General features: G+C 32.0%; 2 protein-coding genes across 8 annotated transcripts; one reads left to right on the top strand and one right to left on the bottom strand.

The window, feature by feature from the left end:
- Positions 1–793: 793 nt before the first annotated feature.
- On the top strand, positions 794–10,534 carry LOC108910986 (adenylyl cyclase-associated protein 1). Of its 5 annotated transcripts, none has more exons than XM_018715790.1 (7): positions 794–870; positions 3,635–3,963; positions 6,175–6,508; positions 7,557–7,717; positions 7,777–7,983; positions 8,648–8,791; positions 8,852–10,534. In XM_018715790.1, exons 2-7 carry the CDS (start codon positions 3,646–3,648, stop codon positions 8,936–8,938), a joined length of 1,251 nt encoding a protein of 416 aa, XP_018571306.1. In that variant the 5' UTR covers positions 794–870; positions 3,635–3,645; the 3' UTR covers positions 8,939–10,534. The 5 variants fall into 5 exon arrangements, with proteins under 5 accessions (XP_018571306.1, XP_018571302.1, XP_018571304.1 ...); XM_018715786.1 differs by lacking the exon at positions 794–870 and adding an exon at positions 3,257–3,366; XM_018715788.1 differs by lacking the exon at positions 794–870 and adding an exon at positions 3,264–3,366 and having other exon boundaries at positions 3,638–3,963.
- A 294-nt stretch (positions 10,535–10,828) lies between these two features.
- LOC108910985 (nicotinate phosphoribosyltransferase) lies at positions 10,829–26,257 on the bottom strand. Of its 3 annotated transcripts, none has more exons than XM_018715782.2 (10): positions 26,148–26,257; positions 25,696–25,904; positions 24,310–24,480; positions 24,107–24,233; positions 23,943–24,026; positions 21,020–21,144; positions 20,239–20,608; positions 14,605–14,937; positions 12,303–12,645; positions 10,829–11,080 (listed from the first exon to the last, which is right to left on the bottom strand). In XM_018715782.2, exons 2-10 carry the CDS (start codon positions 25,766–25,768, stop codon positions 11,003–11,005), a joined length of 1,704 nt encoding a protein of 567 aa, XP_018571298.1. In that variant the 5' UTR covers positions 25,769–25,904; positions 26,148–26,257; the 3' UTR covers positions 10,829–11,002. The 3 variants fall into 3 exon arrangements, with proteins under 3 accessions (XP_018571298.1, XP_018571301.1, XP_018571300.1); XM_018715785.2 differs by having other exon boundaries at positions 20,296–20,608; XM_018715784.2 differs by having other exon boundaries at positions 25,696–25,870.
- Positions 26,258–26,965: the final 708 nt, after the last annotated feature.

The following is a 26,965-nucleotide window of genomic DNA, read 5'->3' as shown; positions in this document are numbered from 1 at the left end:
AAGCTTGAGGTAAAAACTATTTATCTTGCTCAAAGAGAAAATACTAAAAAAATACCAAGAAAAAATCCTCATGTAGCGTATTGTTAGTTGCCTACCACGAGGGTTTAGAGATATTTAAATAACGATCCAGATAACTATCAAAGTTTTAGTCAAAAATAGATGGATTTTACTTACAAGTTCTTAAATAGTACACTTCTATATTCGTATTCCTTTTTTCGATAACAAGTAATTATTATTATTATGATTATTTTTTGATAGGCTCAGTAACGAAGAATCATACATCTTTTTAAAATATAAGATAAACCGAGGTATCTATTCGTTTATATAACCAAAATTTATCTTATGGATTTATTTAGGTCAGATATACCCATTTGGATAACCAAAGAGGACCTTATGGATACCCATACTAACTACAGAAAAAAAATATGGATATTTATTTGAGATATAAAAATCTACATCTCGTGGATGGTCATTTTTTAGCAGTAGAATCTAAATAATTTATAAATAGGAAATTTAACCGTGAAAAATTTAATTTAACCCTATATACAAAAACTGGGGCTAACTCGATGTGATAGTCTAAATCAGTATTGACTAGTTAATTTTATTTTTAGACTGATTTTCTCTTCTATCTTATACTATTAAATTTAATAACGCAATTAATTATAAATCAGTGTACCTTGTGTCTTGGTAGTTTAACGACCATTTTGTTGTCTCAGCCTTTGTGAATAAGTGTTACTTGTATGTGAATAAAAGCATTCCTTCCGGGAAACTGGTGTTTTATTCTACCCTCTATGAAGTTTTGTGTCTGAATACTACCTCAAAGCAGAGAGAACTGTAGCCATGCTGGATCAGTCACCTAAGCAAGCAAAGGTAAGTGACAGATAAGTTTAAAAAAACTAATAAGTAACATATGAGAATGGTTTATGGAATAAATTACAATCTTAAAATTGTTTACTGGTCTAAGTATTAACACCAATCAGTTCCATTTTGTTTATTGATTAACTGGACTAAGTTTCTTTTTATGGAAAATTTAGGAACATTTTTTAAGTTTTTTCTTTTAGGAAAATGTTTAGACTTGAATTCATTTGAATATAGCTCAATACCCTTTAAAATAGAGTAAAAGGCAAAAGCTAATATTAAAAATGTATCATTAAAAAAATTACTTAACCATTGTAAAATGTTTGAATTTTGGAACGGTGAAAGTAGAAAAGTGCTTCAAAAGTCGAAATAAAAATCAATATGTTTTATATAGATGAAACTTTGATTAATAACTTAGCTAATTAAATGCAAAAGTACAACGAATTCATGTATAAATTTGTCAACTAGTGACGGAGATACCTACTGACAGTCATCGTCGCTATAAGAACTCCAGAATTTCGGCGCTACTGACTGACATTGTAATTTAAAATTGGATAAGTCCAAGGACATTTAAATAAAGGGGACTATGCATGTCACAGTCTATTTCATATGTTGGGTGAAGCTAGGCGAGGGGAAAGCAGAGGGCTTTATTTTCATCCAACTGATGCGCGCGATTACATCTCCAATGTTGTACATTTTGGATGGGTCAAAATAAAATATTTTATAGTCCTAAGTCAATATATTTCAACAGCTACTCAGTATTTTTATAATAAATATATATAATATTTTTATAACTTCTTGGAATCCCAATAACTGTAACCATTTCTTTCTTGTTGCACCATCCCCAAGCATCCTAAAAACGTTCACATTTCACTTTTAGAATACTGAGGCAAATTTTCAGTAAGACATAAAAATATATTCCCAAAGGAGAACATCAAATGGTTGAATGAATGCAACTTTCAGTTGTTTGCATCTTTGGTATTTTTATGTATAAGTGAACCACTACCATATTTTTGCTGTTGTATTTATTCAGTTTTTATGCTCGTGCATTTAGTAAAATTGTAAATATATTTTTGAAAAGGTTTTTGTCGTAGAAGAAAATGAAAATGATGAACGATTAAAATTTGTAATGTTGGGTATAAGGGATAACATTGAAATACCTATAAATATATTAAATATAAATAATGTCTGTAACTTATTTGTGGTGCAGCATTTTCCTTTGATTTTAATGGCCAAACGTGGTTCATATTATTGTTTTCTTACTATTTCAGCAAAAATTTTAAAAAAATACCAAGTCAGTTTTATAAAATTTTACCGTTATTCAAATAAAAGTTACCCACACGCACGACAATGACCACAGTTGCATATACATTCCAAAGTCACCTTGAACACGCTTACCTGTGGAAGGATAGCTGATGTGGATGTTTATAATCCAATTTCTTACAAATTCTGCACTGTCTAACCATATTCACACCTTAAAAGTTTATCCAAAATACATGTATAAACACTAATCACGTTTCACTTACTAAAATCACAACTATTTTCTCACAAGAGACGCCATATTCTGCCAACCACGGTAGAACGAACGAGGAACACGCTACACATTATTGCGTAGTTGCCAAGTCTTCAAACATGGCAAATATGAAAAATGAAAAATAGTTTAATATGTACAGAATTTAACAATATTGTATGCATAACTTAATAATACTATCCTATAATAATAATTTTCACAATTGTGATGAAAATTGCGATAAAAATATTAAGTACATTTCCAGTATAATTATACAGCTGACAACAATGATACAATTAGACTGTGAATAGACCAGGCTTCATCTAGAAATGTAAATAAATAAGTCCCCTTTATTTAAATGTCCTTGGATAAGTCTATGTAGTCCCAATGAGAATTCCTATTAATACTATATATCAATATTCGCGGACTTCTTATCAAGAACATTTTCCAGAAAATGGAAAATAAAAATGTTTCCCTCTTGTCCTTTCCAACTGCAGACACACTGTAGTGTAATTATTCATTAAGCATTACAAAATTATAATAAATACTAATAATAGTCATTGAAAAGTTTATTTCTAAATGAAGTTCTAGATACATATTTATTCGTGACCATGACACGGTTTAGGGGTGTTAAAAAAAAGTGAAATATTATTCTGAAATACATATAAATATTTTTTTTTATTTGCAGTGTGTACTATTTTAATTTATCGCAAATTAATTATATTGTACTGTCTATACAAGACTAGAAAATGATTTGACACGATTAATGCAAAATCGGCATTATTATTTTAAAAAAATCAATTACCGTATCGCGATAATATGTCAAACCATTTTGTTTTTACAACATATACTGAAATCTAGAAAAACATTTGCCAACGCATTCCAAAAATATCGTATTGCTGATCTAATAGAGGCCTTGGTTAGTTTTATAACTGTTGCACACACTTCTACACACAAAATCATTTTGATTTTTATAAGAGTTTACGGTTAATTTAGTCGTAAGTATTCATCCAATCTATACCAACTTCTCGGTGTCATATATTTTTAATCGTTGAGTTTATCTACGGATTTACTATTTATAGTCTTTCATAATATTCTAAATTAAGGCAGGTAAACTCTATTCGCAAAACAAATAATGCATGTGCGTTGAGTGGAAACATAATATTATTTGAGTTAAATAGTGCTGAATATAAGAACAATCCATAAAAAAATCGGGGTAGGGGGTTAAGGTATAGGAACAATTGTAAAACTCAATTAATTTTTTAGCAGAGTAAAATATGAGTGTACAAGGATTCACAGGCATCGTGCAAGGCCCACTAGCCCAGTATTTACAAATTTCACTAAAGATAGGAGGTGATGTAGCTCAACACAGCCAACTGGTGAACCAGGCATTCAATGCACAATTACAATTTCTGCAACTGGCTAGTCAGTCAGGAAAGCCGGCAAGTCAGAATGACCTGATGAATTTTTTGAGACCAACAAGTGACTGTATCAGTGCCATACAAAATTTTCGAGAATCAAATCGCACTTCTGCATTTTTTAATCATTTGTCCGCCATCAGCGAAAGCATACCAGCGCTGGGATGGGTCACAGTGGTAAGTACTATAAAAAAATTAATTTAATATAAATTTAGTTCAGTCCTAGTATAGCTTACGTTCTAATTCGCGCTACAAAAAAAACATTAACTTCCCAAATGCTGTAATAAATACAACAAAAACCTCTCTGTACCTCTCTTATTGGTATTTTAACGAGGTTTCGAATTAATTCTAAATATTTTCGTAAATTCTCACAAATAAAGTTAAATATAATATAAAATGCAGTTATATAATTTATCCTGGCCGAATTTCGTGTTGGTCTACGTCCAAAGAAACGCTATAGCTACGAAAAACATGAATAGATGATCATCTGCCTGAAGGTTTGCAACATTAATATTTTCAATATGCCAGGTATGTGTTTCTTATTTCTTTACAAAACCCAAATATTTTAATCAAAGAACGTTTCGAGACTGGTTGGGCAAACTTAAAAATTAGTTCGGATGGTCAACATAAATGAAAAATTGTCCACAAACCTTTCTCGTGATACGCGGTGTTAAAATTAAAAAAAGAATCGTTTTCTAATACCTCCAGAGACGCTCAGTATGATGATAAATCTTAGGCTAATGATTTATCCAATTAAATGGAAATATTCGCTTGAGTTCGTATACAGAGTATTTTCTAAAACTAATCGTAATTTAAGTTGGATCATTTTGGACTAAAAGGCCTTAATGAACCAAGGTTTTAAACCCACTGGTTTTCAACGGTTTCCCCATTGGCGGAGACATTAGGGGGAGAATTCCATTGCCAACCCAAAATTACAACGTCACTATGTACATATTTTGGAAACGCTCAGTGTTCTAAGAAGAACTGCTATATTTCTATTACTCTATTACTACATTTAAAAGACTAGCGATTTTCGATAGATCATTCTTTTGCATTTAAAATTAACTAATCTCACAATTAAATTAAATTTAAATATTTTTTAGGACAATTACTTTTGTTATGTTATTGATAAAAAAAAGGTCTATAAATAAAAACTTGGCTATTTTCCATTTTTATAACTCACAACTTACATACCATTCTTATTCAAAATTAGTCATCTCAGTTTCCGATATGTGGGAAACAAACAAATTTAGGCCTTATATGCTCCACTAGTAAGGTATAACTAGCACTAGCACCTTACTGATGAGCAAAAAAATGAATATTATTTTTGAAATTCTCATCTGAAGATACATAAAACTGAAATTTTCAACTTGACTGGTGAAATGTACAGCCAAAATTTCGTTTAACTGTGACACCCTGTAGACTGACAGGGAACCACATTTGTATCCCATTCTTAATAAACCTTTTTAGTAGTAACGTCACATACGCCAATTAATAGGCAACCCCATAGTGCACATTGTTATGAAGAATTTCTCAATATTTTTAATAGATCGATTTTCGACCTTATGTACTTTGGACATAAGTGCCAAAAAAATGTCTTCTTTGTCATGACTTAAATATCGCGATATTCTGGCAATATTAGAAATATTTAAAAAGTTTCAAACCTCAAGTGACAAACTAATAGAATTATAGAATTTATATATTTAAATTTATAGAACATTGACTTTTATAGTAATTAATAAATTAAAATTATCAATGTTACAAATTAATGTTAATGAGCATGCGCATTAAAGATGATTTAATGTAAGCGAACTAGCTTCGCAACAGGATATCATTCAAGAGTATGTCTATAATAAACCACTTGAAGAAAAAACACTCGATAAATACACTGACACAGTACAACGTCAAGAAACACAATAAAAATACTTAGTAGAACTAGAAAACGCCAAGATTAAACAAAACAAGGGAAAATACGCTAATGATGGCAGCGGTGACATATCAACAAGATCTCACCTGCGTATGAGGTTATTCTTTCCGAGCACGAGCATTAGGAATAACACGGCTAATGTTAAATTTTTACTTTATTTAAATTTAGGAATATTCTTTTATATCGTTTTTTGTAAGTTTTAAGTACATTAGTGTATCTATTTTACCAAACACGTGTTGGTTGTTCTTAAATACTTCTAAATCCTTGAAAAACAAATTTATTTGAAGTTGTTCATTTTTATAATATCTATGTATATAGTACACAAAGGTCAAATTTGGTCTGTACAATTTCATCTATGACAATTTGTTGCTGGTTGCCTAAATATGTGACGTCACACTAAAAGAGTCTATTGAGAGAGGCAAATTTAAGATGAAGTAAAAATCGTAATAAATACATTATAGAGTCCAGCTCCTGCACCTTACGTCAAGGAAATGAACGATGCTGGTCAGTTCTACACGAACAGGGTACTGAAAGACTGGAAAGAAAAGAATAAAAACCATGTAGACTGGGTGAAGTCCTGGATACAGACCTTAACTGAACTTCAGGCGTTTGTTAAGCAATTCCACACCACGGGCCTTGTTTGGGGTGGTAAGGGGGTTGCTGCTGCACCTCCACCACCATGTGCACCACTACCACCCCCTCCTCTTGCAGATTTCAATGCTGCGCCCACCGATCCTGGTGTTGACAGATCAGCGCTCTTTGCGCAGCTCAACCAAGGAATGAATATCACAAGCCGTAAGTATCTGCGTTTGCGCATGAAAAGATTTACCGGCAGGAAACCGATATTAAAAATAAATATACAAAAAATTATGTAGAAGAAACGACATAAGTTTTGTTTTAATAACCCCTTCTTCTGTTATAGCGTTAAAAATTGTTATAGGATTGTCAATGAGACTGAAAAAGTAACATTTTAAAATTAGTAACGTCTATACAAGTTGTTGCAAAAAAGTGTGGCACATATGTGTGCATTTTTTAATGGAACAATGATTTTTGAAAATATTTTTTGGACATTTAACAATTGCTCAATCAAATTTGGATATTTCATGTTTCACGAGCTAAATTTCCAACATTAGTAACGTATTGAATAATTAAAAGTATAAATTGTGCTGCGTGATGAGAACACTAGGAATCCTAAAAGGAAGGTTTGATCGTATTAGAAATGTGGAACAGAAAATAAATCTAGAAAAAAAAATCTGTTTTAAATGAGTTAGAAAAATAAGTAAGCATATGTTTAGAAATTGAAAATAAGAAATTGCAGTTTTCGTTGCAACACCCCTAATATAAAATAAAAATATTCTGGATGTTCTCAAATACTAATCCAACTTATTTTTAAGTCACATATTAAAAATGCCCAGTACGACAGCTCTAAGTATGCAATTAATATCGCTTAAAGTAGGTAGCACAGTATTTTCTTTGAATCTTCGTATCTCAAATGTCGTCAAACATAAAAGTAAACTTGTTAGTATTAGAATAAAGATATTCGACAGATTATTATTAAATGTTATAAAATATAGGGTGTCTCAAATTTTGTATAAGTATCGAAAATTTAATAAAAAATTAGTTCCTGATTCAAGACACATTGAAATTAATGTATGTTGTTAATGACTAAAAAATAATTTAAAAAACACACAATTTGCCAACGCGACATTTAAGAATAAGTGTCCCATTAAAAAGAAGCACTTTTTTACAACAACAGTAGAGCTATGATAGAAGAAAAATCTACTAAATATAAAAAAATATGTTATTTTTGGGTGGCCGATACTTCGATGTGATTTTCTTTTAGATTTAAAAAAAGTTACACCAGACATGCAAACACATAAGAACCCGACTATAAAGCAAGTGGGTCCTGTGCCATTCAGGGGGGGCGATTTGTCTGGAGGTCCTGGTGGCATTCAAGCGGACAAGCCGCCTAAATTTGTTAATGATGGGAAAAAGTGGATAATTGTAAGCATGCGCATGTTAACTTTTAAACACTGATTAAATTGACGTTTTAATATTTATAGGAATACCAAAAAGGAAATCACCAACTGCTTATTGAAAACACTGAAATGAGCAATGTCGTTTATTTATATAAGTGTATCGATTCAACGGTTATTATTAAAGGGAAAATAAATTCTATTACGATGGATTCTTGTAAGAAGACGGCAGTTGTGGTTGACTCTCTAGTGTCAGTGATAGAATTTATCAACTGTCAATCAGTTCAGATGCAGGTGAGATATAAATTCAATCGTTTGCACAGCTATCATTCTTCAGAAAAGAAAATTCATAGTAGTGCTATATTTATTGTAATATGTATTTGTAAGTAGTATAGTAATACGGATGAATTTGGAAAGTGGGGAAACTTTTTTAATTTTCATTTTATAGAAAAATGTGTGTAGAAAAATGTTTACTTATGTCCAAATGTACAAGGATGTAACTTTAAGTGAGTCAACATACATACACAGGGTGGTTCCTACTGCCTGAATGATTAGAATAGAGTAGCAATAATGCACTATATTCGGTTTTCACCGGTATCTTGCAAAAAAGGGCACTACCCAACCAAATGTAGAAACTAAATAAATCGAAGTAGGCCGATTGCTTCCAAATCATCTTACATCTTACATCTTTGTACATTGTATATTTCCATACGGTGTACGTAAAAAAAATTATCTATAAAGGTAAAAAATATTTAACCGTTAGAATGAAAATGATAATTGTCGTAATTGAAATCACCTTGTGCGAGTATGTATAGTTTTGCTCGTGATCTAAGCAAGTAAGATTTGTTATTGAAATACTGCATTTATTACAACTTAAGTATATCTTATTTTGATGTGAATTGCATTATACATATAAATAGATCTCCAAATATACCTAAGATTAAGATTTGTTTTGTAGGTGTTTGGTAAGGTTCCAACAATATCTATTGACAAAACTGATGGTTGCCAAATTTATTTAAGTCGGGACTCCTTGGATGTAGAGATTATATCTGCAAAATCTTCGGAAATGAACGTCCTGATACCCAAAGGCAATGGAGATTATGTAAGGAAAAAAAATGATTTTGTGCTTCTGAAAATTTTAATAATTTTTTTTGAATTTTAGACTGAGGTACCAATCCCCGAACAATTCAAGACGACTGTTTTACCAAATAATACTCTCTCCACAGTAGTAGTAGAAAGCAAAGGTTAAATTCACTGTATTATAAATATACTTAATATTTTATGTTTAATTGTATCAAAGCGTTTTCTAATCGAGACATTCTGGATAAATAAGAAATACTATACGGTGGGTTTATACTTATTTTGTGTATAGGTTCGGCTGAATTCGACTTTTGGGGAGTTTAATGTATTTCCCGAAAAGAAAGAAATATATATATATCTGGCTCGACATTCGACAAAGGTTGAAGGACGATAACCACATCTCAACATATTTATTCGTTTAACTAATACTAAAAAAATTAAATAGAAAAGTCAAATTTAAAATAAATCTGCATGATTTTTTTTTAAAAAGTCTTATCGAAGACCACCAATCTCTCTGATATTTACGCGTAACATAATTTGTCTATTCTGAACGATTATACCTACAGTGTTGCCGATGTGACATATAACTCTAACTTTTTATATAAAATAGGAAGAACGAAGATAAATGAATACATATTTTTTAAACAATAAGTCAAACAATAATATCTCCTTAAAATTATTCACGGTCTCCTCCTCCCCTTGCATTGATTTTATGTGTTATTAACTCAATGTTCAATTTGACTTTCGGGACAAGCGTTGCAGTTTGGCGTAAGCACACTAGTGAGAATTGCTTTATTTCATTTGGAACATAATTTTTGTACAAAATCAGAACACGCATTTCTGGCGTCAAATTTAATATTCGTTATTTGTGCTTTGTAATTTATTTTTTAAATACATTGTCCAGTTCTAAATTAAATTACTTATAGTGTGCTTATTAGTTAGTTGTGTACATGTGGATGGGAAGGTTATGACAACTTTAGATTGACAGGTTGTTCAGTAAAAGTGTTTCATTTTTATCAACTGTTTAAGTGCCTTCATTTTCAGTAAGCTTTTATTTGTTAAATTTATTTCTGAGATTTGCTTTTTAAAAGTGTAATGCAATTTTAAACGTTGTGAAATTAATTTAGGTTTATGGTTTCCTTTATTATGAAGAGAGCTAAAGTTAAATTAGGATATGTCCAGTTCATCAGGGTTTAATCCGCAGTATGAAACTACATAACTTTCTTGACATGTAACTTGGCATGCATTAATGATTGCCTTTCATGTAGACAGCGTTCTTAAAATGTACCTGTGGGCGGATGGACTTTAAAAAAAATCCGAGTGTATCGCTGAATTCTATGCAAAAACCAAATATTTTTACAGAAAAGTTCATCATAGAAAAGGGACCAAAATTGAAAATCATCCCGTAATTCTAAAACGAATACCAAGATGTGGTTTTATCATTTAACTTTTGCGGAAAATCAAACTACCATTTTTCTATTTTTTAGGAAATCGGTGAAACCCTCCAAAAGTGTAAGATTGGCCCACCCTGTATGGGATAATTCATAATTTTCTTTTTATAGCAATTTATTTCTTTGCGAATTTTTCTTTCAAACATCCCATATTTTTATGCAGAATTCAGATATCTTCACCGTAAAAAAATATATCGCAGTAAAAATGAGTATTATGGATCACCTGGTACAACCAACTTATTTTTCAGATGTCAAATGTAATATTTCCACTCTTGCTAAAACATGTTTTGCTTTATAATAAAGCTTTATATTAATTTGTTAAATTATTTTCTCACACGTTTACCTGCACTGTCATGATAGGAAAATTTTCCTCTCCTGTTAAAACTCGTGGTGACTATCACTCAACGAATGTCTATTTATAGACTCGCTATATCGGCTAATCAAATAATTAGTCACATGTGATAAAATAATCCTTTGGCTTATCCTATTATTTAATTCTGTCAGTAATCCTATAAAACTTAATCCACGGTATTACACCTTTTAAATTTAGCTCTAATAAAGACAATATTTAAAATATCTAAAAATATATATTTAAATGAAAAACAATACACTTTCTAAATTCGACGAACATTATTATTTTGTACTAACAATAACTTTTTTATATAATTGTGTGGTAATATCTTCTATATAACATTTATACAATATATTTGGTGGCTACGTGTGTACATGGCGTGCGTTTAAGCAAACGTATTAATTTTAATTTACTTTTGATTACTTGTTATCTAAGATAATTCTCCAATAGGTGCGTTTTTGAGCCACAAGTCGTGAAGAAATGTATACAATCTGTCGCTAACTGCAACCTAAAACAAATATTTATGTTAGAGAACAAAAAACGAAGTTAATGCATTCGTACAGGGTCATCAGTAAAGTAGGCGTTATATGGGAAACATATTTAACACCAATGTTAAAAAAATCTTTCAACTTCAGAGGTATAGTCTTTCCGATATCAACTGAAGAACCAAGAGGTTGGCAGTATGTACCAGGTTACTTCTGCAAGAGTCTAGAGATCAATAATTTTCCAAAAGTTAGGTAAAAATAAAGACGTTGGTGTTTTTGGAGATGAAATAGTGACAGTTACCCCCTTAGAAATTACTTTTTATGCAAGGTGCAGAATTTAAATAATAGATGAGTTCAGCCTAAGTTTAAAATATGAGTGATATTATACCAGAAAGACCTTTAATATACAGGGTGATTCACAAATGGTGACCAAAATTGAAAACTCGTATTCTTTGGTGAATTTTAAGGGGAGTCTTTCCTATAAAGTGTTTATCTACAACGCGTCTTTAAAAAGATACAGATAAACTTCAAAACATATTTTGAAATTTTTTAAATAATTTAAAAACTAGTAAGTGAAATATTTTGAAATTGGGCACGTTATGTAAATCCTAAAAATGTCAGAGACAATTTAGGCTACCCCTAAATGTATACATTATATCAAAGTGTCCCACTGTATATATATCGGGTGTCCCAAAATTCAGGCAAGATTTGAATTTGGCGCCATTTGTGATTATGAATAATGATAATGAAAAAAAAAGACAGCGTGGCAGCTGACAGTTCAAGGTTATTAAAAATGCAGTACTACATGAAAAAACAACGCGCATTAGAGAGGAGCGTTCTTCATCGGACCATTCTTCTTCGAAAATGTGGCTGAGCAAGCAATAGCAGTGCTCGCTATTGCGACATAATAATCTAGTCTTTTGTGCCTAAATTGCAAAATATGAATGAAAACGAAATTTGGTTTCAACAAGACGGTGCCACATGCCATACAGCCAGAGAAACAATTCAATTTCCTGGTCGTGTAATTTCCCGTTTTGGTGTTCAGAATTGGCCGCCCAGATCATGCAATTTAACGCAGTCGGACCTTTTTTTTAAGTCTAAGTTTTATGCCAACAAGTCCACGACCACCCAATATGCTATTCCATACATAACCCTATACTGTATGTTTTATGAATCAATACAAAAATTACAATTTATAATTAAAAACCTATTTTCTGTTATCGTGAATTTTGGGAGACACTTTACCTTAAACGGTGTCGGATTTAGATTTCTCTTTATATCCGGTCTTAAGGTCTTTAGAGTAGTTTGAACCCTTTCTTTGATTTGCTGCAAACTCGGTAATTCCTGACAGATCTGTCCGTCTTCCCAATATAAATTTAGTAGTTTCTCCACTCTAGATGGTATCACATACGCCCTTTTTGATTCTTCGAAGGGATGCCGACAGAGAACTTTTTCGTTTACTTCTGGAGGTGGTTCTATAGACCTCTGCAAGAGATCTACGAGGGCGTAGCCACTTTCGCTATAAAGACGATAAGCATCCTTACATCCTGGCATGTTTACTTTACCTACGTCTTGACTGAGTTTAATTCTAGAAAAAAGATTGGAAAAATTAAACCAATTTAAAAATTGCATTCGCTACAGTAAGCATAGTAACAATAAATTCGTTACTAGTACGGAAACCAGTAGGCGTTTGTGGGCGGAATCTTCAGACGCAAACTTATTTGTGTACGGTCTGTACTCATAATGCAAAATATTAAAAATTATTACCAAGGAACTATCTATTTTCTCAGCGTGAGGTGTTCGTGGTTAGGCAGAGCGAGATTTATAAAATCCTGTATTTATTCTTGGATATAACTGTTAAAAATGTCTCATTCATGATTCATGCTATGTGTATCTAATACATAAATTTGGATAACATTTTCCTGATTTAAGCCGGTATCAGTGTAAGAGACATATTGACAGTCAAAAGCGTTAAAGAAATCAACTCTTACAGCTGCCAGCTGGGTATTTTTATTATTTCATCTAATTTTTATGTTCAATTTAGATTATTTTGGCTGAAAAACATATAACTACTCTAAAGCCACCGTATACATCACTTGAAGGAAGAAAGTGACAGATATACATGGACGGAAAATATTACGATAAACTAAAGATAAGGAAAGTGAAAAAAACGTGTTTTAATGCACATTATAACGCCTGATAAAGCAAATATGTTGCATTTTAAGCTGACAAACACACGTGTTTATATGACATACTGCATAATCTATTTCAGTGATATGGATATACAGTGTGTCCACGGATGGAGTTAAAAACAGGAAAAAGCTCTTAACTTTTCATTTTATGAAGAAAAGTCATTCTTGTTAAAAATTTCTGTTTATATTCAAATATACCAAAATGTAGTTTTAAGAGGATCAACACCTACATAGGATCACCTAAATAACAAAGTCGATCATGTATAATTAAAAGGTAATTTTCATTTCTCAAGGAGCAATCCTTGTCTGGAGCAAAAACTTATTTTCTGTGTAGGCAAAGTGCCCTTCTTAAATGAAATATCAAAAGAATCATTGCGAATCTTTATTCACAATAAATTTTAGGACCATACAGCAAATATGATATAATCGGTACACTTTCGATACTTTTTTGTTTAATAAATCATTGAGTTGTAAAATCACCGTCGACTGAAACTAAATTTACACAAAAGCTTCACCTTACAAGTTGAAAAAATCAAAGCGTACTTTCAAATCTGGAATAGAGGAATAAATTTGAATTTTGAACAATTTTTCCTACCTACTGAATTTTGTTGTCATTTTATATGAAAAAGACACTTTACCTATATAGAATTATTATGTTCGTAACAAAGCCTACCTAATTTTTCAGAAATAAAAATATGTTGCCATCCAAAATCTTTTTGTCATTAAGTCAATGCTAAACAATCTGGAGACACCCTGTATATATTAAATGTTGGGAAAAGACTGACTATTTATTCGTTTATCAACTATAATGTACTATTTATAAAGGAAACATTGTATATGCTGGTCTATATACTGTTTTCAATAAGAATTGCTTTTTTTAAAAAATGAAAGAGAAAAGTTTCCTATTTTTCCAATTCCATCCGTGGGCAAGCCGTATATTAACGTCCACCTTTCATTTCATTAAACAGAGACGCGTAAGTTTATTTTAATATATTCATCGCAAATAAATTATTTTAAAATTTCTTGATGACGCCACTGGTTTCGCAAATAAATGTCAAATTCTTATTATGGCGGTATAGATATGAGTCATCAGAAGCAAAGAGCGTGTACCTTTGGCACCGGTACTTTAACTAGTTTAGACGGTATTTATAAATAGACCGTTTGCTACTGATTATTCGTGCTCCATTTCTTCGTAAGAAATCAGTTCGTAAATATTTTCAAAGGAATAGTAAATCACGTGAAATATACAATTCGAAATGTTGGTTCAGTAATAATATACCCATGTTTCCTGAATTTTAATTAAAAACCGTTAGTTACTTGATACGTGTGTTTTGATTTCCATTCTCTTAACCTACCTAGGGTATCCATTCAGTTCTACCATTTTGTACACACAACCCAAAGCTGGTTGTCTTTGGCAGGTCACTAGATGTGTCCCAATACCAAAGCAATTGATCTTGTGTCCTTGTTCATTCAAACTGAGTATAGTTTCCTCGTTTATATCATTCGAAGCCATTATCATTAAATTTTCGAACCATGGCAAATTGTATTTGACGGCTATTTCAGTAAAGAAATGACGAGCTATGTTTGACAGATATGCCAAATCTCCGCTGTCTAGTCTTATACCAACGGCACGATATCCCAAATCGTTCAAAGATAACGCTACGGCACAGAAGTTTAGCAGGCCGCTCCTGTAAATAATTAATTATTATGGAAATGATACAATGAGTCAGACTGTACATCAGATTGGAGTGTACTTTTGGAAATAAAGGACTGTTCATACAAACATTTTTTCAGAAATGCTCCCTCCTCGAACACCCTGCATGGTTTGCGTCAAACTATTGGATATGTAAAATTGTTTGTAAAATAGTTACAAAGAATAGTAGATTTTAATTTCCACCCTACAGCTTTTAGTCCAATTAACTAAGCCTTTAAATCGAAATTTTGCCAACTTGGCTGAATTTTTCATATGAGTTAGTTTAAGGTATATTATAACAATAAGTGAGAGTAATTTTTTGTTCAACCCCCGGCCAAGGGTGGAAAAAGATAAAACAAAGGGCTTTTTCAAGATAACTCAAAAAGGGTAAGAGCTAGAAAAATGATTGAATTTTGTAATTTTTTTTTCAATCTGCTCTAAAATATGTAACTTTTCTTTTCAGAGAAATAGATATATTTTTTAATTTTTAATAAGAAAGTTATAACAAAAAATCAAATTTTTAATCGTTAATTTTAATGATTTAACAAAATTAAATTTCTGAAATCTTCCCTTAACTTCTAGCCTCCCTAACTCTGTTAATTTTAATAGTACAAGAAAAAGCTAAGAGACCATTTTTATGTAGAATTGTCTGCTTTACAACTTTCACAAAACTTTTTTTCTAGCTCTTACCCTTTTTGAGTTATCTTGAAAAAGCCCTTTGTTTTATCTTTTTCCACCCTTGGCCGGGGGTTGAACAAAAAATTACTCTCACTTATTGTTATAATATACCTAAAACTAACTCATATCAAAAATTCAGCCAAGTTGACAAAATTTCGATTTAAAGGCTTAGTTAATTGGACTATTTGTTCCAAATTCATTGTTTCGAATCAATTGCGCATGCGTCTGACTGTTGGGAACTGTTTCTAATTCACAATTTTCGGAAATAAATGTTCATATAAGAGACCCTATTTATTTTCAGAGGTACTATCAGTTCTTTTAGGTCTGATATTAAATCTGACTCACCCTGTATCGGCATACAGCGTGGCCCACTATCAGAAAACACTTGTAACTTTTTTGTTTGTGAGTAATTTTTGCGTCAAAATTCGAAATATAAAATTGATTAAATATATATTTTTACATGTCACTTTTAATACCCCTATTTACTTTTAATTTGATGTTTCTGGAATATATGAAACCAGTGAATAAAACAATTTTAACTAAATAATTAATTTTGACCACTGAGTGACAATTAACGTATATACCATCGCTTTTTAATTACTAAAAATCAACAGATGCAGGTATAGTATGGTTTTTCCGATTTTCATAAATTGAATCGATAACAAACAAACTACAAGGGTGTTATTTTCCTTAGTGGACCATACAGTACATTTTCATATCGTATTATATACAGGATGATTTATTTTAATGTAGCAAAAATTAAAAGATAGATATACCCACAGAGAAATGTTCATAAGTGCAAAAATGTCTTCAGATCATAGCAATACTTTTAATAAAAAGATTTAAAAGTTTATCCATTACATTAGAGAAAGAGTTCTAACTGGCGAATAAGATACGATCACGTATTGTGTTTGCGGCATTGTTGATGACTTGTACTAGGTTTAATTTAGTTCACTACTGATTGGTTGAACATATACCAAGCTGTTCACGCATCTCCACTGTGGACGACGAACATCTTTCCAGGACATCCATGAAAGTCTAAAGGCAAATCTTCAAATAATTTGTAAAGACGCCAACTATGCGTTTCCTGTTAGCTCTAAATGATTTTATTAATCAGTTATTCAAGTAGTCGGAAAACGTGTGGATTTTTGTATGAATTGATTTACAAATAAAGGGATATCAAGGACATACACTTGACGAGTGACTGTATGACCTTTCTCATCTTCCTCAAGAATGTATGTTACACGGTATCTCAAAAGTATGTCCGGGCTTTTAATAAATCATCCTGTATGATATGTATTTCTTTTATAATCTCATGTTAAACAAAGCATGCACTACAAAATAATTGATAAAATGAATGTAATATACCTACTGTTAATAGTGATGATGATAATGATGATGAGATGGTGATCTAGAGAGAGAGCGGAATCGTATAAAAAGACGAGCCTTTAAGGGCTAACAGCGAATGTTCTGCAATAGTGATAGTGGTATGAATACCTAACAAGGACCCATTTATACTTTAAGCATTATTGCGAAGTTTTACAAATTATTATTCATTCAAAAGGTATAAAAATAAATGAACAAAATTTAAATAAAAACCATTTTCCGAAGGTTATCTGCAACATGTAATTTTTAAAAATAAGAGGCCCTGTTCACTTCATTCATTCTCGTCCATTTTATCTGTCGGGTAAAATTGTAGCAGAACTGGAGTATATAAGCGAAAACCAATGCTTCGCCTGTCGGTTTTCGCTCATATCTTTGCAACAACGTTGATCGGAACGATTTTGCCAGTCGAAAATGAACGAAGCTTCACATGGTACTACAAAAACTGGAGTTTGTTGCGTCTAAAACGTTTTGTAATGAACGAGGTGCTACGATCTGAGGATGAGTCGAAGACTTTAATGCATAATCGTGTAGTAATTAAATATATTCGCAGAGGTTGCAATTGCTACGTGACTACAATACAGAATCAGATAACTAGCACAGATGGGTAGGTACTTGACTATCTGCAAACATCATTTAATAGCATGTGGACGGAGTACATGATTCCTCCACTATTATTTGAAATCGAACAGGACAGGAACTGATAAAAATTATGTTTTCAATAACCTTCCTTCCTTCAAAATCTTCCTATCTATGATAATTTGGAAAACAAAGGAATAGGGAACATTCATAAAGATGAAGGCAAGTTTTGGGAAGTGATTCTAAGAGAAGTTTTTGTCTTGTCTTAGGGAGAACTGCTTTGGGAAAATTATATCTCGAAATTAGTCTGAAATATTTTACCACGATTAAAAATAAGAGAAAAAGTTTATATGAACATAGTCGGAGACTTGTCTCTTAAGGATAATACAGTCCCTCAAAAGTAAGTCCCTGAAACTTGTTTTTATCTGGATTTATCCGAAACTGTGAATTCGAAAGTGGAATCTAATAATAAAATATAGGTATTTTCTACAGTTTTGCTCTAGCTTTATTGTATGTGGAATTTTCCACTATTTGATTAAAAGATAAGTAAATTTTAAATAATTTTACGGGAAAAAGGTGCTTTTGTAGATAGGTTTCGTTTGGGAATAAATCTGATTTGAAAATTATATTATATGCCACAACGTTACTCAAAGATACGTGTAAAATAAGTTAGGTGACAGAAAACCTCAGTCATTATTCTATCTTTTTTGGAGATATGTATCTGGAAAGAACAAGTTCCAAGGGCTTACATTTCATTTATTATTTTCATATAAATTGTTCACCTTATTTTCAGTCGAAAAATATTCTAGTAAAACATAGCAGACGCTCTATATAGTGTTCTAAAAAAAACGTACCTTAAATTGAGGGGCTAACAGAACCTTAAAAAATAAAACGACTTTTACCCATACTCCATGAACTTTATTGCTTTTGTTTTTGAGATAAACAAAGAGAAAACAATGAGAAAAACAATGTATTGCATTTCAATGTCAGTGTGAATTTTTTACTATCTCATAAAAGTCTATCTTTTTTTGAGGTTAGGTTTTCGCATTGTCTGTCACATATTAAACTATTAAATTTAATTTTACGCAAAAAATGAACTGTTTCTGTACGAAATACGAATGATTGTGCCAAGGTCAACCAGTTACTATCAGTAAATCAGTTTCCTACGGAATCTGAACTATCAAATCAGCTGATCCCTCACGTCATTCTAAGAAAAAACTTTATATAAACATGTCCTAAAATGCTTAGTCTCCGACATACACACAAAACGTTTAAATTTTAATCTTTCTTTGATAAGTATATCTAATAAAGGAACTGATTTCTTTATCTCATAGACGTTTCAGTTGATGCCATTTCGTAACAAAATTAGGATCTCATCATGCCTCCAGAGGCGGAGCAGCGAAAAATGATCTGCACAAAATTAAAAAAGCACAATACATGTTCCTCAGATTACATAGCATAGACTGACGAAATTTTAAACCAGAAAGCCCACTATACTTTTCCTAAGGTTTAAGACGCGCTGCATAAGAAGCCCACCTCAGAATTGCTTCAACAAGTCAGATTTTCGAGATATCCTAACCTAAATGTGCAATAAATGCGGTTTTTCATTATATTTAAGGTTATGTTACATCACGAGGTAATTTTCCTCACAAAACTGGTTATGGCATCTAAAAGTGTTGCTCTTCCACTTCAAATCATTTCGAATCGTTCGAATTTCTTTTTCCTTTCCGGGACATCGTCTGTTGAATTTGATTAGCGTATTCGTCGATATTTGGGAATTGAGTAGCATCAGGTGAAGAGATAAAAAAAGCAGAAATCAAATTACAAACACGGAAATTTGTGTAAAATTCGACAAAATCTCCTTCATTTCTAAATTCTAGCATTTTCTATTCCTTCCATTAGATTTGGTTAAAACATTAGAAGCCAGTGGGATTTTGAAGACTAGTATTTTCAGATGCCGTAACGAGTTTTGTGGGAGAACATAATCTCAAATACAGAGAAAATCCATGTTTTTGTACTTTTCGAAAACCTGACATGAAGGATTAATTCTGAAATCAGATTCAAATTTAGACGGAATAATAACACAGCCCCACAAAAAAAATGGGAGGTCCGAGAGACAAGACCATGGTTTGTAAATCTTTTTGGGGTCGCTGAATCCGAATCCGGTGTCCGTTTGACCCGATTAGCTCTGGGTTGTCAGTTCAAGGTCAAATGTAGAGAATCAATTACCAACAAATCTTTACGTTTTTGGGATCGCTGAATCTAAATCCGGAGTTCATTTGACCCAATCAGGTCTGAGTTAAGTCAGTACATTTGCAACAATTTGCAGAAAATACAATCTCAAAAGATAAATATTCTAAGCTTCCTATTTAGCATCCATATGTACTTGCTTATACCAAATTTTAATGCAATACACTGCTTATTGAAAAAGATACGACCAAATGTTAATTTTAAAACATCTTTTAATTTATGGTACGCTTTTCAAAACGCTCTGTATGTATAGGACACCTACAGCGCATCACCCACCAACTAGACCTAGAGAACATGTGCTAAGCGCTCAAATATTCTAGCTAGCACAAGTTCATTCCATCTGTTCGGGTAACAAGACTGACTGTTGCCCTTTTAGGCATGCACCTAATTTACCCGACATGGTTACCTGTACTTGCTATGCGATTTGGTGCTGGAAGTGACTTTATTCATACAACAGGAATACCTCTGAACTTCGTACGTGTCAACTAAAGCCATGAAACCCTCTGGGAAAGCGATCGCAAACGATATTAAAGCTGCCAATTCCCCTTCGCTGGCTTCTACCGAAAATAATTTAAAAATCGGAAGTAGATTAGTCCTCCATGTCAAAGCCAATTCTAGGAGGTCGCGCGGTTTCCCTCCACACTTTGGTTCTAGGAAAATGTTTCGCAATTCGGAAAAGCCGTTAAAGGATGTTATGTAGGCGTGAGCATGAGTTCCCTTTACAGGGATGTTAAACAGTTTCCCTGCTAAAACATTGCTTGTTCCATCAAAACCACCTAAAACATTACAATTTCACAATCTCGTCTAAGTTATAATTTATGAATAATTTTAATTATATCGTTTAAAGGAATTTAACAATCGAGTCTTATAGAAAACACGGATATTAAAGTCGGAAGAGATAAATGCAAGAAGCTTTCCATAATCATTAATGTAGTACTTAAATGTAAAATGATATGACGATTTGAGTTGATAAATTATGCATATAATACAATTCACTACCAGGCGCCGCAAATCTGATGTACACTGGTACGAAAATTTTAATAACTCCACACAATTCCCGTTAAAGTTGTCGGTTTATCTGCAATTCGTTATTGATTAGAAATATTAACTGACACCATTGGCGCCTGGTACCAAGTTTGCTGTCATTATACAACACGTTAGTTTCGATTATCATATACTTCACTTGCCTATATATGAATATTTTGAGGCCGACAAGCCCCCGTCTGGTCCTTGGGCTCTTCTAAGTCCAAATTCGAACAGCTTCATGCTGCCAGCTGCAATTCTGTATCTTGCCGCGTTGGTCGCCATTAAGCTGTAATACAAGGAAAATACGTGCTAACAATTCTCTACTAAACTCTACTAAAAATATTCTTCCGATCACATTTCCTTGAAAATTCAATATTAACGGAGTTACATAACCTCAAAGTTGTTTCTTTTAATGAATATTTTGCTGTAACTTTCTTTTCAGTCCATAACTTTTTTATATGAAGTTTTTCCAGGTCGAAATATTTTAAAAGGGATATTTTAGAAGAAAAAAACGTAATTTTAATAAATTAATTTTTACTAATTGTATCCTCAAATGTTTAAAAAAATATCCATAAAAAATAGCCGTGAAATTATGTAACTCTGTTAATATTGAGTTTTCGAAATTGTGTTAAACTTTTTGCACTTTTTCTGGAACAATTATTTATGATAATTTGTCATTTACGAATTTATTTTGTTTTATTTGTCTCAGATATTTTTTTGTGATCATTTCTTTAACGTCGTTTTGAAATGTCATTGTTTCTTTTTTATTATTTGTGGTAAAAAGGCGGCCTGGCCTACTTAGACTCTAATCATAAATTGAAGTCAGGTAGATAGTAACTTTTTTGTAGATAGTAAATGTTCTCGTTATCACACTTTTATAAATCGCCCTGTGTATATAAAATATTTGATAATAATTTACTGATTACCCGATTCAAACAATGAAATACATATAACCAATAGGTATACAGTGCGTTTTTACAAAAACGCTGAAATACGTCAATTAGTATAGGTATAAGAATTGTCGTTTTGTCACGTTGCTTAAACCTTTTTTGCACTACCCAATTTTTTAAGCATAAAATGATAGTCCTTTTGAAGGGAAATGCGTCGATATAGGATTTGGCCTACTTTACTTCGACAGGTGCGAAAAAACGCCTTAATTTAATGTAAAGAATGCGAAAGAGTTTTTCAAAAACAATAACTTAAGAGTTTTTAATTAAACAATTTTATGTGACTAATGGGCGAGTCGATGTTCGAATTCATCCATGCCTCTGATTAATTTTTTCTCTTATGCGCACGTTTAAGCCCTCGATGGTGTCCGGTCTATCAACGTAAACTCTTTTTAAATAGTCCCACAAGAAATAATCTAGGGGAGTTAAATCGGGTGAACGTGGTGGCCACTCAATGGGTCCTCTTCAACCTATCCACCTATTTAGGTTTATGACATAACGCAAAAAAGGTTTACGCAACGCGCCAAAACGACAATTCCTATATACTAATTGACGTGTTTTAGCGTTTTTGTGAAAACAACACAAAATAAATTACGAATTTTTTGCGTTACTTCTGGGACGCACTGTATAAAGAATTCTCATGTATTTCGTCATCCCAACACTAATTTGTACCTAAATAATTATTTAATTTGCTTTGTTGTAAGATAACAGCTAATTCGTGTACAAAGCTTAGTTAGCTTAACATTTATTGTTGCGTAAGTAAAAAAAGTGTTTAAGTTTCCATTAGATCTTCAGGTACTTACATAAGATTAAATTTAATTGTGTATTTTGCTATATAAACGAATAAATATTAAAAAGCTGCATACCAGGTCTGTTCAGAAAATATCCGAACGTTATTTTTTTAAACTTTATTATTAATTTTATATATTATTGGAACTTGTCTCCTTCAAAGTACTTTCCTCCCCTATTCACACACTATTCCCAGCGGTGTTTCCAATTCTCGAAGCAGCTCTGGATGGCATTTGAAATGGCCTTTAAGGTCTCCGACGGATTTGCTGTGATGTCATCAACAGTCTGAAAACGACGTCCTTTCAGCACTGATTTTAATTTCGGAAATAAGAAAAAATCGCAAGGAGCCAGGTCTGGCAAGTAAGGAGGATGAGAGAGAGCCGCATTGTCATAGTGCAAGAACCAAGAGTTGTCTCGCCACAACTCTGCTCTCTTTTTGCTAACCTCTTCTTCAACTTCTCTGACAGTCAATCGGCGATTTGCACACACCAAATCTTTGACTTGCTGAACGTGTCAGTCATCAGTTGAAGTCGAACGTCTTCCTGGTCGAGGATTATCTTCAACTGACTGGCGACCACTTTTAAACCGTGAAAACCATTCGTAACATTGCCTACGACCCAGAGATCATCTCCGTAAACTTGTTTCAAAAGTTGAAACGTTTCTGTTAAAGTTTCCCCTAATTTCATGCAATTTCCATTGCACTGTTGTTCAAGAAAATCGCATATTTAAAAAATCATCACTAACATTAAAACACGTTACACTCAAACAACGAAAACTAATCGAGATATCAACAACCCAAGAACATGTGGTTACAGAGGTTATGCGCAACGCAGTGCTGCCAACCGCATATAAATAAATATCTCCATTAGCGTGTAATTGAAACAGTTCTGTTATTTTCTGAACAGACCTGGTATATATTTCAAATGCGTATACTAGTGTAAATTACGCATCGAATAATCTACAGCGAATGGCTAACTAGTAATGCACGATTTTTAATTTATTTACGAATAACATTATTTTCACTTTCGTAATGAATAATATATTTACGTCCTTTATCGATTGTTTATTTATAATTTTTTATCGGAATGCTAACAAGGAAGTTTCTTGAGTTGAGTTGAGTTTCTTGAGTTACAATATACTGATATAGTAAATATCTACAGGGACCGCAACAAGAATTTAATTAATACAGAGATAATTTCTTTTATTGGTAATTTACACAGATAATTAATAACTTGAGTTGCTGTATTGTAACTCATTTACAATTGAATATAACATTTATATACGAGTAGGAAAAATTGTATGTTCAACCCAAGATACAATAATTTTTTTGTCTAAAAAAGTCACATACCTGGCATAGTTCACCAAAGTCAGTAATGTGGTTTCCAGTAGTTGAACTATAATCAGAGGTCCTTCAATTCTCATTAGAGGCACCCTGAAAATTAAACACATTTGTCCGTCAACGGATATTTTTTTTGGTAAGAGTATTTAAAAATACATATTTAAGGAAACTACCTGGGAAATACAACAGATCCTTCCGCTATGGCAAATAACCGAACATGTTTCGCTGAAACAGACTTCAAGTATTCATAAAATTCATCTTCTATGCTAGATGGCAGTGTTTCCTTAAGGTATTTAATATCTGAAATAATTGTTATGTTAATTGAAAATAAAAAATCAGCCACAAGATAGTAACGATATTCAGTATGAAGACGTACCGCTAGCTGAGTAGTGAAATTTTCTCAAAAATTTTAAGCATTCTTCTAAGCCAGCGAAAATAGTAAACTCTCCTTGGAATGGATTCTTCCGAAAGAATAAATCAAATACGGCAGAGTCTTTGATTTTTCCCGACTTCCAGTAAGCATAAGCCATGGTAATTTGATACAAATCTGAAATCAAACAGGTCTTACTAAGCATTTCCTGTCGTATATTGCGGGTTTGTTTAGGCTTGGAAACCGTTTTCAAAACATTCTCTCACGATTCTACTCAGAAAAACAACGATAATTTTTCATAAACTATATTAGCAGAGTTACATAATCTTATGTTATTTTTTTAATTAATATTCTGCCATATATTTCCTTAGTTTGTGATTTTTTCAAAATTGGTACACAAAAAATAAAATATTTAATTTTAAAGATCGTTAAAAAATCTAATAAAAAAGGTCCTTTTATTCCAAGTCGGGTAAAAAACTTTTTCTTTTCCAAATTATTACAAAATATATAATTTCTCTGAGCGCAGGTCTATTTTTGTAGATTCTGGTCATATTTACGACATGTTTCGTCATTTATGCCTCGTTTCGTAAAATTCTTTTGACGAATAATATTCGAACGGCATCTGGCTTAATATTAATTGTTTACGAGAGAAGAACGCATTTGATGTCATACAACAATATTTTGCGACCAATCCCGGAAAACCATGATAATTATTTTTAAGTTACACAATTTTTATAAATAAATTAATGTAAATTAAGATGCCATGACAGATTTTATTGCTTATAATAATATAAAACGTAATTTTCTTTCATATTAAAATCCTGCTTAGTTTATACCGTAAAACAGATAAACTCTAACTGTTTTTAAGGGCTTATATAAAATATTAAATGGCGAATTAAAATATGAGAAAGAGAACCGTTTTGTAAGATAATTTAATTTTTTAAATTGCTTGAGGTTATGTAACACTGCTAATATAAAATTTAAAAAAAAAATCACTCCCTAGTTTTGTATCATTGTTTTCGAACGCCCAGTATTAGAGTACTTTCAAAAACATTCAAAAACCAACTACTCGAACATTTCTAATTGTTTCATATTAGACCTAATAAAATGATGTAGCAAATATTACAAAACTGTATTAAAAGTAATCAGGAAAGTAATTTTATTAATATTTTAAGGGAACCGGAACCTGAAATTATTTTATGTTGTTATCTACCAATCAAGCCTTTATCAGTTTGGATTATTTACTTTTATAATTGTCGCAAATAAAACTTTGAACCTTAAAGTAATTAAGTATAATGTGCGAATACCTAGTATTTAAAATGTTTGTAAATATAAATTAATTAATGAAAAAATATAAACGGCCTAAATAGCTAGAGTAACAGAGGAAATTACCTGTGAGCAGAGGTTGTATAATCCCATTTTGGCCAAGACGCTTTTCGGTGGAGGCTTCTTGTTCTTCGGACATAACTGAACGGAATACTTTTTGAAATTTCGCACCTCGGTGATGTCAGAAAGCGCCACTACAACCGTGACTCTACAGCCCTCTGTGATTCACAATTTATTCGAACTGCAACAGTTGTACAGTGCGGCAATATTGATCACTACATCCGAAAGGTCACCGAAGGGCAAATAAAAGCAGATAAAGAAAAAAAAGTTAGATCAGCTCATTCAGGTTCAATTAAATAAAACAATTATTAGTAATTACTTCGAACAATGCAAATCAAGCCAACACTTGTTACTGCGGTGCCTCACATTTGCGTTATATCGCTGCATAATTTTATAAACTATATAACCCATTACTTCATTGTATTTGTGGGATTTGTGAGTAATAATGCATGACTTACGATTCCGTTTGTGTTTGTGAAGTCCCGCCATCAGAACTACTAGATGTGGGACAGTCTCATTGTATTTGATACACAGCACTAATACGTACGTACGGCGGCACGCAGGGGCGCACTCCGCCGTGCGTCCACTTCCAAATTAACAAAATACAACTGATTCGCTCGCTGGGAGCGTTCATTCAACCTGCAAAATTCCTAAATTTTTATGAACGATTAATAACCCCTACCGGCATCTTTATTTTTACCACTCTAAAAAAATCCGCTTTATATATACTATATGTAATTAAGTATTTAGTTGCAAAAAATTTCTCGCAAATCAATGTCAGATATTTCAGCAAATAACAATAAAAACCTGCACTGGTTGCATTAACGTTAAACAATTTCCAAACACCGAATTTAGCGAAGTGAGTCTAAATATCTTGGTAGGATGTAGGATTTAGGTTAATTCAATAAAACAATTGAAATAGCTTAGAATGCTGTATTTAACAATATTATTTACACTTTACCTAATTACATATGTAATACTGATAATGTTATCAGTCGTCATATAAAAAATTTTGCATTTAATACTCAATCATATTTATTTAAATAAATTTAAACAAAATATAATTATTTCATGATGTAATAGTAGGTATAGATTTTACAAAATAAAATTATTGCTCTAACAAAGACCTAAGTTACATTTTATATAATTGTAACGCTAACACGAAAGGGAATAAAATCGTATACAAAAGTGATCACAGTTCACCTAACTAAATTTTACCTAAATAAACTATTTAGGTGATTTATTCATTTTGTTGCATATAATTTTGACACACTAT

Source organism: Anoplophora glabripennis, unplaced genomic scaffold (genome assembly GCF_000390285.2).
Source record: "Anoplophora glabripennis isolate ALB-LARVAE unplaced genomic scaffold, Agla_2.0 scaffold182, whole genome shotgun sequence".
Taxonomy (NCBI): domain Eukaryota; kingdom Metazoa; phylum Arthropoda; class Insecta; order Coleoptera; family Cerambycidae; genus Anoplophora; species Anoplophora glabripennis.
Note: the sequence above shows the minus strand (reverse complement) of the source record. Positions and strands in the feature narration are given on the sequence as shown.